Source organism: Eulemur rufifrons, chromosome 29 (genome assembly GCF_041146395.1).
Source record: "Eulemur rufifrons isolate Redbay chromosome 29, OSU_ERuf_1, whole genome shotgun sequence".
In the NCBI taxonomy this organism is placed as follows: Eukaryota; Metazoa; Chordata; class Mammalia; order Primates; family Lemuridae; genus Eulemur; species Eulemur rufifrons.
Window position 1 is genome coordinate 62,005,170 of NC_091011.1, and position 12,085 is coordinate 62,017,254.

At 47.1% G+C, this 12,085-nt stretch overlaps 1 protein-coding gene across 1 annotated transcript in view; it reads left to right on the forward strand.

Annotated features, from left to right (window-relative positions):
- Positions 1–12,085, forward strand: part of CDHR3 (cadherin related family member 3) — a 53,317-nt gene that overhangs the window by 38,703 nt on the left and 2,529 nt on the right. The window contains exons 12-17 of the mRNA XM_069461650.1: positions 1,174–1,400; positions 3,408–3,579; positions 5,125–5,375; positions 7,167–7,348; positions 9,719–9,732; positions 10,945–10,976. Coding sequence (XP_069317751.1) covers positions 1,174–1,400; positions 3,408–3,579; positions 5,125–5,375; positions 7,167–7,348; positions 9,719–9,732; positions 10,945–10,976 — 878 coding nt within the window. The remainder of the gene's footprint in view (positions 1–1,173; positions 1,401–3,407; positions 3,580–5,124; positions 5,376–7,166; positions 7,349–9,718; positions 9,733–10,944; positions 10,977–12,085) is intronic.

Here is a 12,085-nt window from a genome sequence, read left to right on the forward strand (position 1 = left end):
TACTGCTGTCCCCAACCCCTGGGACACAGACTGGTACCAGTCCACGCCCTGTTAGGGACGGGGCAGCAGAGCTCCGCCAGCCGCCATCCCTTCCCTGCCCGTTCATGGAAAAGTTGTCATCCATGAAATTGTGGGGCCACACAGCAGGAAGTGAGCAGCAGGGTGAGCGAGCGAAGCTTCGTCTGTATTTACAGCCGCTCCCCAGTGCTGGCATCGCTGCCTGAGCTCCGCTCCCCCACCCCCAGTTCATGGAAAAATTGTCGTCCATGAAACTAGTCCCTGGTGCCAAAAAGGAAAAAGGTTGGTAGACTCCCCACAGCTTTTGATCTTAAGTTCATGGGTACTTCTTCCATATTAAAAATACCAAAGCAAACCAAACCCATAACATCCCCTCTAGAATGATCTCCTCTCCATTTTATTCTCTATTTCCTGACATAAGTCTTAAAACAAAACACAAAATGAAAGTCCAAAGAAAATGCTTTTAATTGCTTATACCTTGACCAGTGAATAACAGGAATAGGCTGTCTGAGTTCACAGATCTTATTTCGGATCACCTACTTCAGGTCACGCACTTCGTGCTGGAACTACAGAATTGAGTTAGAGAAGGTTTCTGTCCTTGAGGAGTGTAACTCATGAGAAGGGACTCCCATAACACAAGCAATCCAGAACTCTAGCAGGGTCACCAACAATTTCTCAAATAAGCAAAATGGAACGGTATTTAAAAAGCTATACTCTGTAATCATCAGTTGCTAAATTCTTTTAAAATTGTTTATTTTTTCATCTTGTTTATAAAAGCAATTCATGCTCATTGTAGAAAACTGAAAATACCAGGGACGTTTAGACACTGCAGCAAAAAGATGTATGTGTAAGGAGGGATGTTCTTTGCACTGTTGTTTATGATAGCAAAATAATTGGTATTCTTAGAGTCTATGTAAAGGCATGAATTGTCTTTTATACCTCAGAGTGCCACTGGGATTATAAGACCAGTTACCTAGTGTGTGCTCATTAGCATTATTTGAACTTAATAAAATTGAAAATATAAAACATACAGAGTTTGAACAGCAAGGAGGCCTCCAGAAGTCTTCCTGCCCATGGCAATGAGGACATATGCTCCTGGATCATCCTCTCCTACCTCCAAAAGCAGGACTAACTGCGGGCACTTTATTTCTCCAGCTAGAACCCGCGTCGGACAGGTGCAAGCGACTGATAAAGACTTCCCCCAGAGCAGCACCGTGTACTCCATCTCCACCGGAGGGGCCAGCCTGCAGTACCCAAGCATATTTTGGATTAATCCTAAAACGGGAGAACTCCAGCTGGTAACTAAAGTGGACTATGAAACAACCCCTGTCTATATTCTCAGAATCCAGGCCACCAACCGCGAGGACACAAGCTCAGTCACTGTGAGTGGGGCCATTTGGGATATTCCCAGTAACCCAGCTGGTTGACTTAGGGTCTGCCTGACACCCCCAGGGTGTGGTTGCCTCAATGAGGAAACCTCACAGGGCACATCCTGCAGATGTGACGGGAAATGAGTAGTGGTGCCTGGGAAATAAAGATTCCCGTCTTTCTTTGAGACCCAAGTTTGTGGGTGGCTGAGAGAAGAGCTGAGACTGATGGCCAGACATTGGAATATCTGCTGAACTCATGAAGCCACTTTGTGGGACAAAGTTCCTCCCATGGCCCTTTAAATCTCACTTTGCTTTTGTGGTGGGCCGGTGGTGAGATGCCCATGGCCGGGAAGTCAGGTGCGGTGGCTTCGGAGTTATGCATTTCCTCCTCTAGAGCAGTTTTGCCATGGCCCTGCCCCATCCCCGTACGCAGCAGATACGGTAGATCTTAAAACAACGCTATGCTGCCGACCTGCTTCCCAACTGTCGATGCTGAGACTCTTGCGAAATGCAGATTCAGTAGGTTTGGGCCTGAGATTCTGCATTTCCAGCATGCTTCCAAGTGGTGCCAGTGCCGCCGGCCCGCAGCCACGCTCTGAGTAGCAAGGTTCTAATAGGCCCGTGTTGGCAGTGGTTAGGATTATCTGAGGGCAACACCATGGCCACAAAGACCGAACTATTCCTTGGTCTTTCCCATTAGTAAAGGGAAAAGGCATGAAGGTAGAACGAACTCTTAGCTAGCAGCAGGCAGCCCTGCGTGATACAGACAATGATTGGTTCAGAGTCAGGAGACCGAGTTCATTTCTCAACTTTGATCCCAATTTTCGGACGGAGTGTGAGCAAGCCTTATCTCTGTGTCCGTATTTCTCTATCTCTTAAATGGAGAGTCACCTGATAACGCAATGCCTGAATAGTCTGCTTCCTCTGATGACTTGCTTTGAATTAATGGGATGATGTTTTTAATGATACGGAGGCGCGGCATTGCTAGCCGAGGAAAGTCGGAAATAATTGCGGTGTTTGTTAGGCTAGGTGGTTTTTTTTTTTTTTTTTTTTCCAGAAAAATGAATGGACTCCACCTTGGGAGCTAACTAGAGTGAACATTTCAATTTATTCCTGGGCTCAGAAATAGCTGAAATCCCCAAATTTCAAAGGTAGAATGAATACGACTCAAAATTCATAAGCTTTTAAAAAAGGTGATGAACTAAATGATCACACAAGTCCCTTTCAGGGCTGACATTCTATGATTCTGTGCTGGCAGGCGTCCCAGGCTATATTCCAATTCACCAGGCATAAAAGACAGCGCTGAGAGAGAATAGGCTGGCCCTGCGCGTGGCAGGTTAGCCCCAGGGCTGAGCGTGGTGCTAATAGCCCGGGTTACAGACAGATCCCAGCTTAACCAGGCCCACTTGTTCTGTCCCAGTGGGTCTTAGTCCCCTGCATATGAGAATCAGCTGGGGAACAGAAAAAAAGTGCTCTGGGCTCTACCCTCCAGGGAGTCCAATCCATTTGGTTTGAAGTGGGCCCAAGAAGGTGGACCAGGGTCAGCAACCATTGCTGTATATGCTAAAGATAAAGAACTTCCAATGCACAAGGGGCAGCGAGCAAGGAAGCACACGGGGTCACCATAAATCCACACTACTACCAGAAAACAACCCAGCATCATCTGCAGGTGAGCCCATGTGTCTAGGTGCACGTGTGTGGGGTATGTGCATGTATACACATACTACATGCACACACACATGCACAGTGTTGAAGTTAACAGCACAGGATTTAGAGTAGGGCTGACCTCAGTTCAAATCCCAGCTCTGCCAGTCACCATCTGAATGGGTTCAGGTCAATTACCTAATCTCTCCAAACCTCCATTTCCTCATCTAGAAAATGGGAATAATCATGTTATCAATCTCACGTGAGGTTAAATGAGCTAATCTATGCAAAGTGCTTAGCCTGAAGGTGCCGGGCACACAGCAAACACTAAAAAAGTCTCAGCTGTTAAGAATGACCACCTTCTTGCTGCTCTAGGTGACTGTGAACATCCTTGAAGAAAATGATGAAAAGCCAATTTGTACCCCAAACTCTCATTTCATGGCCATCCCAGTGGATCTGAAGGTTGGCACAAATATTCAAAATTTCAAGCTGACGTGTACTGACCTTGACTCCAGCCCCAGATCTTTCCGTTATTCCATTGGCTCAGGTACAGTACTTGGTGGTGACAGCCCCGGCTGGGCCCCGTCTCTGAGGACTCCGCAGTTGTCTAGGGAGAACGTGTTGGGGTCTGTGCTCACATACTGATCCGGGCACCGTTGGGGCGAGAGTTGCAGGGGTGTTTGGGATGAGGGAAGCAGAGATGAGGAGTCTAATGCTAGACTCCTCTTGGCTTCCGCTTCTCGCCTACCTCTTCCCACACCCCCACACACGGCACCCAAAAGCCCAAAAAAAGGGTAAATCTCATTGATGGTGAGCCGCCCCCCCCCCACCAAATTCGTGATTATGAGTCATAAGTCATATTAGTGTAATTAAAAAAATTTAGTGCAACTTCTCAACCACCTCTTTTACCGAAAGCTTGTAGTGGGGGCAGGGAATCCCAGTCCTCTCTCTGGATAATAATAGATTAAATAGATTAAATGCATTTTGAAATGTGTCCTCAGGAGTTCTTTTCTGCTCCATTCATTTTCTCTCTTTAAAAATATACCATTGTGGGGAAAAAAAGAGCACCCCTCCATGGAAATTAGACCAAAATAGCTCATGTAATGAAGTGCTGAGGCCAGAGATTTAAACCCAAACAAGCAGAACAATTCCACGTGAAAGAGTAAAAATCCATCTCTGCTGCCTGCTGAGCCCTTGGCAGAGCAGGAACTCGAACAGTAGGAAGCCTCTCGAGCCGGCTGTGTCACAAAACCCAGGGGCAGAAACTGCCTCGAGACTGCAGTTGCTGAAGATGGAAATAATCCATACTGAGAACCCTAAGGCCTTATGGAGCGCTTTGCTGTTAAGGGAGCAAAAATTGCATCATCTCCTGCTCCATTTACTGGGGTTCAGTCAGTAATGAGTCTGGAGCCGGTGGAGGAGGGAGCGCGCGCGTGGGCCTGCGGCCTTCCTACCCCAGGCTCCAGGAGCTGAGCTGTGGGTCCCAGCAGAGCTGACGCAGCTGGGCGCGCGTTTAGGGTGTGATGGGGTGGGTTCAGGAGGACCTGGGGCTGCGATCCCTGCAAAGCCAGGAGGCACCTTCCTTTGGGGGACTCCAGGGACATCTGCAACCAGTGTGACCAGCCGGGTTCCATGAAAGGCAGGAGTTGAACTTGGCCTGTGGCTGGGGATGTGACCTGTTCTACCCTCTCACTGCGCACTCATTTGTCTGAGTGTGAGTTACACCTGCTGTTGGCAAACAAATGCCAGATGATAAACTGGAAGGGGCTGCCCCAGGATTATGAAGTCTCTGCCTGAAGCTCAGCAAGATGGCATGTAGGACAGGTGTAGGATGGGTGTGCAGTCCTTTTTAGCTCATTCTTGCCTATAGCCACGCTGGTTTGTGAGCAAGAATTTCTTTGCATTAGTGAAGTCTCTGGTGCAGTTAAGACCTATAGCATATCACTAATCCAGCTCTGGTGCATCAGAAACACAGTCTACACTTGAGGTGCAGACATTTGAGAAAAAGACCAAATGCAGTTTTCTTCTAAATCTTTTTTTCTCACTCTTTTGTCTTCTTTTTACCAACATCCTTGCATCCAATCTCGTTTAGGCAACATCAACAGTCATTTCACTTTCTCTCCTAATGCTGGATCCAACGTGACACACCTGCTGCTTGCGTCCCGCTTTGACTATGCCGGGGGCCTTGATAAGATCTGGGACTACAAACTACTCGTCTACATAACTGATGACAACTTGCTGTCCGGCAGGAAGAAAGCGAAAGCTCTTGTTGAAACAGGGACAGTGACACTGAGTGTTAAAGTCATTCCCCACCCAACCACAGTCATCACCACAACCCCCAGGGTAAGGGCTTTGGCATCTGGAATCCCAGCCTCACTCCCTTGGGATTTATGTCAATGGATCCATTTGACCCAGGAGAAACGTGGGATGGACTGAAAAGACTGAGGTGTTAGGGTGTTGCCAAGAATGGCAACCCCGGGCTGGACTGGAGCTGAACTTGGATTCGTAAAACCATTAACTTTTCCTATTCTGGGAAAGTGGAGTGTGCATTTGTGCAGGGAGAGATCAGACACTAACCACCTATGTGGGGCGTGTGGCCATTTGCTACCTCCACAGCCCCTCTCTGCTTGTTCATGGGAGCCACAGCAAGTGCGTGTCCAGGTGATCAGGCTGCTACCTGTCACCATGCATCAGTTTGTCCCCTGCTCCCCATCTCCACTCCAAAAACATTCATCCAATCTACAAATATGATCTAATGCCTGTAGTGTGCCAATCACTTTAGCAAACACGTCGCAAATGATGCCTGTTGTCACGGAGCTTATAGGTCAGTGGTTCTCACGGTGTAGCCCCCAGGCCAGCAGGGTCAGCATCACCTGGATACTTGTTAGTAATGCGGATTCTCAGGCCCACCCTGGGTTATTAAAGTTGTATCTCACCCAACCGTGACCGTCACCATGACCTCCAGCGGAGGACACTGGAGCCTGGAAGCCCCAACTCCATACCCTGACCTGCTGGATCAGAAACTCCAGAGATGGGGCCCTGCAGTCTGTGTTTCAGATAAGTCTTCCAGGGAATTCTGATGTGCACTAAAGTTTGAGAGCCACTGATCTGGGTGGCAGGGGGTGGGTAGATAATAAATAAGCACATACATTAATAAAATGAAAACACAGTGTGGTAAATGGCAGGGGGGAAACAACCAGGTGCTGTAGCAGAATCGGTCTGGGGAGGGAAGGGAGAACCTTGCAATCTGACAGTAGGATTATCTCCCCTGCCCCTCGGAGGAACTTGCCTACATTTATGCTGACTCTTTTGTCCCCTTTCCTCCTCTCAGTAAAACCTGCAGCCCTGGTCAGTAACCTCACACTTGTAGCCTGCCAGAAGAAAAGTAGTCAGAACCTTAGAAAAAACCACCGGTGGAGGTGGCCAACTTCTACTTCTCAGGGTCTTACCAAGAGCAACGCTTCTCTGTCCAGGGTTCGGGGCAATGTGACCCCACTGAATGGAGGTGCATGGCATCCCTAAGGCCTTTCCGTTGTGACAGCAGCTAGTAGGCACCTTTGAATAGGGCGTTGCCACCTTTCTTGGGCTTAACAGCATGACCTGTGTGTGGCATCTCCAATCCTGAAATCTCCGCCACTCGTCTGTTATCTGTCTTCAGCTCTGGGGAGCAGATGCTGAACTCGGGCTTCACTGTGATATCAGCCCACTCATCTGGCAGTGGCAGCTTGTAGTCGAGAGAACGCTGAAAAGCCTACAAGGTGTTAAAAAAACAGCTTTCATGGCTCATGCCTTCTCAGTGAGAGACAATGGCTATATTAGGCCCTGGGTTATACCCAGATATGGCAGGAAAAAAAGCCAATGGACTGTTTTAGTTTTGGGGAAGGGGAGGAAAGACAGAATAAAATTAGGCTGGAGTTGCTTTTTAGTTCTCTAAATTTCCTGGGTTCTGATCTAATGGATGTCTACAAAGACTATAAATATGGTGAGGGGGTGAAGCAGCAAGAGCTATGAGCACACAGATGTTCCATTTACAGAGCAAGAACAGAGAGTGGAATAAACACTCACACGAGGAAGTACCGAGTGTGAAAATCGCCACCACCCTTCACTCACCCGCCCTGCGCTCTGTTGTTCCAGCCCGGAATCACCTACCGGGTCTTGAGGAGGAACGTTTACTCTCCGTCTGCGTGGTATGTGCCGTTCGTCATCACTCTGGGCTCCATGTTGCTTCTGGGTCTCCTGGTGTCCCTGCTCGTCCTGTTGGCCAAGGCCATCCACAGACACTGCCCCTGCAGGGCTGGGAAGGACGAGAAACCTCTGTAAGTGGCTAGTGGGCTGGGCTCTTTCCTCCACTTCCTTTAGGGCACGGTTCCTGGCGATGTCAGGAGAAGGAGAGATGGAGAATCAGGATTTCTCTATGGGGCAGGTGCCTGGATGAAAGAATCCCTGCTCTTCTCTGTCCTGCCGCACCTGCTTTGTCACCTGCTGGGCCAAGAAACCATTCCTCTGGCTTTTCCTGGCAACCTACCCTGTCCTTGAGGGGCTCTCAGTGGAACTGGGACATCAACCTTTTGGGGACCTTGCCCTGGGTAAAAGCTTCAGAGAAACCCTATTGTGAGCAGTGATAGAAATTTGCAGAATATTTAAAGGACGGGGTGGAATTAAAGGTAAAAAAACAAAACAAAACAAAAAAACCCCAATAACGGAATTGAGCTTTTGGCTCCAGTGATCCCACTGTGTTTCTGTGTGACTAAATAGTCATCATTCTTCTGCACGTGGCCCCCATCTCTCACCCTCAAGGGCCCTTGCTATTTTCGCCTGCTTACTGAGATGCCTCTGATTGTGGCAATCTGTGGAGTGTCTTTACTGGCTAAAGTGAAGTAGTAAAGTGAGGTGAAGAGGGCATCAAATGGTTACACACTTCTCCCAGAGCCAGGCTTTCTGATTCTCAGTATCTCTTCCAACTAGACCATATGGTTCTGAGCCTGAGTTTTGGAGTTAGGCAAGGCCTGGGTTCAAATCTTGATTTTACCTTTTTCTAGGTATATGGCTTTGGGCAAATGACAACCCTGTGAACTTCAATTTCCTTATTTGTAAGACTAAACAACTAAATGAGCAAATGCAAGCAAAGCATGTAGCACTGTTCTGATACAGAGTAAACGCTTAATACACCACAGCCATTGTTTTTCTTACCTTATTTCATTATTCTTCATGGCTGAGTCCCAGTGAGTTTGGGACTCTAGATTCCAGTTTAGCTCCATGTCCAAGTATCTTGAGGTGTTGAAACCTCTGAGTTTCAGGATTTCTCAATGGCAAAAAGAAGGGATGATAAGACTCATGTGCTTTTTAAAGGTATTTTGAAGATTATTAACAGTCAAATAATTTAAAATCTATGGGTGAAAGATTGTAAAAAAAGTATAAGGTATTAGCATGAAGATGTGCATTGCATTTTGCCATATTTATTGGGGAAGTTTGTTGCTATTGGCAACCTTGACTTCAAGGTAAAAGATCCTTGAGCATCTGCTGAAATTAAAAAAGGCATTTTTGTTTGGACTTTACTCACAAATTCATTTGGGAGAAAAAAAAAAAAAAATAAAACAACCTGACACTAAAAGGGTGACACTTAAGCTTGTAAGGATGGTGGCCCATTGTAATGGGATTTGGGTAGAAGTTCTTTTTTTTTTTTTTTGAGACAGAGTCTCACTCTGTTGCCCAGGCTAGAGTGAGTGCCGTGGCGTCAGCCTAGCTCACAGCAACCTCAAACTCCTGAGCTCAAGCGATCCTCCTGTCTCAGCCTCCCGAGTAGCTGGGACTACAGGCATGCGCCACCATGCCCGGCTAATTTTTTCTATATATATTTTTAGCTGTCCATATAATTTCTTTCTATTTTTAGTAGAGGTGGGGTCTCGCTCTTGCTCAGGCTGGTCTCGAACTCCTGAGCTCAAACAATCCGCCCACCTCGGCCTCCCAGAGTGCTAGGATTACAGGCGTGAGCCACCGCGCCCGGCCTGGGTAGAAGTTCTTTAAGGAAGTAATCCCATGGACACTGCAACTCCATGTAATTTATGGCTAATTGTTAAATATGCACCTTGTGCTTGGTTGTTTTAACTTATGTTGTAAATACAGTTTTCAACATGGTTGACTTAGAAAAGAAAAACTAGGTAGAAGTTCAGATTCAGACCCACCTCTCTGGAAATTAGTTGCACCATGTGACAGCCAACATTTGTCAAATAGCAAAGAATAAAATCAGAGTTTCAGAATTATAGAATCCAAGGTTGTCATGGGAAAGGTCTTAGAGTCCAAGTCCAGCTCTTCATGTGACAGAAAACCAAAGTTTAACTGCCAGCATGCAAACCTCCCCGTAGTGAGCCATGCCTTCTGCTCAGTCAGCTACTGGGAAGAAAAATAGGGCAGCCGACTGGGTGGTCATGTCCTCACCAGGGGTCCTCATCACAGGCAGCAGACTCCCTGAAGCTCTGTAAGGTGATAGCTTTTAAACTCATCAAATTCCCAGAACCTCTCCAGTCTAAAACCAGTGTGACTGAGCTGCATGGTTGGAAACAGAGTTGTAGCCTAGCCCCTGAATCCCAAGGAACACAGTTCCCCAAAGGACCCCATGTTATCATGTGTGTGCCAGGGCAGAATATTTTCAAGTTAATTAATGTCCATTCCTTTTTTTCCTTCCACAGGGCAAAGAAAGGAGGTAGGTACAGTGCCTATTTCCTTTGTTTGTTTGTTGTTTTCTGCTCTGTTGTACTATGGAAAAAGGCTCCAACTCAGCAGAGAATCATGGCGCCATGGTGTCTTGGCGGGGTTTCAGCTTATCACCCATGGGTGGAATGAAACAGAGGTCGACTGTAGCTGGAGAAGGGGGAAGGGAGGGTGCACGGTGCCTGTGGCCCACTTGGATCTCTCACTTTGGTCCTGCCTGTGCCCTACCCAGGGTCGTGTCCAATCAGCTCAGCTTAAGCACGTGGGTCTATTCCCCACTGAGTGGCACAGAAATGAAGAACTCTCCGTGTGGGAAACACAGACAGTATCTACTGCTGCTGCGCACGGAGGGGTGTCCTGAGGACAGCTAATGCTCTATTTTGGATGCATGCCTCTTTTGAAAGAACAAATGATACTTGATTCTCAGATTCTAATGGATTTGATCATTTTCACAAATTATTTAGGTCAGACTAGTTAGAAAAGGGAGCTAGGGGTAGTTAGATGAGCTGGGAGAGCTGAATGATTTCCAGCAAGCTGGTAAACTGAGGAAGGTCCGTCTGAACAGCTGCAGGTCCGAGGAGGGGTCTTATCTCGGCCTGGCAGGTGAGTTGTGGCCTCAGGTAGACTCCAGGCTATGGGGAGAGACAGGACAAAGAATTAGAAAGTATTTTCTTTTCATGCTTGCGTTAATCACTCCATCTAAGGCGTGTGTGTCTGACATAAACAAGGCATGTCTAAGCAGGGTTAGAAATTTGATTATAATGATTATTGATCATGTTGAGTGAGATGATTTTAATAAATGACACTTTCACAAACTGTCTCCAATCCCAGTTATTTTTCAAAAAGAGCCTGAGGAGTGAGCTTAAAAAATCCCCACATTGTGAATAAATGTTTCAACCTAATCTTTCTTTCTTATCTCTAAAGCCATTTAAAAGCTAATTTCCTAGGTCCAGTGACAATAATAAGCTGGAAAAAGAGTTAAAAAATTTTTAATTGTGTGTGTATAATATACGAATGTGTGCATATATTTTTCTGAGAAGACGGAAAGCTGTCAACAAACATGTCTACAGACAGAAAACTTCTTTGCTGTGTCTGCTAGACTGAGTTCAAAGCCTATTTATGGGAAATCGCATTGAGGGGGTGGAATTTTCAGGTCAATTTAGTGCCCAAGAAGCTTACCTTCTGCCTGTTCTGTTCCCTGCAGAAATGAAGAATGCGGAGAGAGAGGTGTTGGTGGTGAGTCTGGCCAGCCGTGGGGGCCCTGGCTGGGGTGCTGGCTGGTGGGGCCCCCATTACCCCCAGGCTGGCCCGCCATAGCCTCGTGGAGGTGTTTATCATTCGGGGAGGTGCTTGTATTTGGCCATCGGGGAGGTGCTTGTATTTGGCCAGCGGAACAGATTGCTGTGTGACGAGCTCCTGATAGAATCTCTTCCCTCCGCTGAACATGTCTGCTGATATATTTGCGGAAGAACTGGATTTCATAAATATTGAGTAGTGGTGTTTATTATCTATACCCGCTCTCCAGGAGAGTTAGTTGGAGGAGTGAAGCTTAAAGACCAGAACTGTGCTTCAGCCTTCAATGGGATTTAATTTGTCTTTGTTCTTCCACAACCTTGTAGAAAAGCAGTAGAGAAAGCGCAGCTTGAGTCCGGGGTTGGCTCTGCCCACTCAGCCATACAACCTTGGGGACTCCCTCAGCCTCTTTGAGCTTTACGTTCCTCACCTGTAAAATGGGAGTGAGGATGCCTGCCCTGACTTAACAGGTGGGAAAATGCTTTGAAAATTGTTAAATGTGACACAAATGCAAAGTGTTACAGGATAGCTGGAGAGTTACCTCTCCGTCTCACCCACTGGACCTGATCTACCCACCTGGGAAGTGGTGGCATTTGAAGGGGACTGCCTCCAGCTCTTCCCCACGCCCTGACAATAAGACTTTATCATAATCCAAGATCCATACATTTGAATGAGGGGGTCAATGCAGTGTGCTGGAATTTTGGGCCCATCCATCACCCAGTGCATATGTGTTCTGGTCAGCCTACAAACAGCAGGAAGAGGCAGTCTCTGGTCTGCGGGGTGCTTTTGTCTAAGGCAAGTACCCTGGGGGATGCCACTCAGAGATTGTCTCAGAACCATGTAATATTAAATTAATCTATTAGATAAATAAATCCCTAGGACCACAAAAAGTGGGGCTGCTTAGCTGCTTCCCTCTTCAGAGTTGGGGAGCTGTAGGGAACCGAGAGGGTGATCATTTATGTGATGAAAACTGGGGATTGAAAGGCTTGCCAAACTCCAAGCACCATCCTCCTTAGTGCACTAGTGTACCTCACGTTGGTACCTGCAGAAGG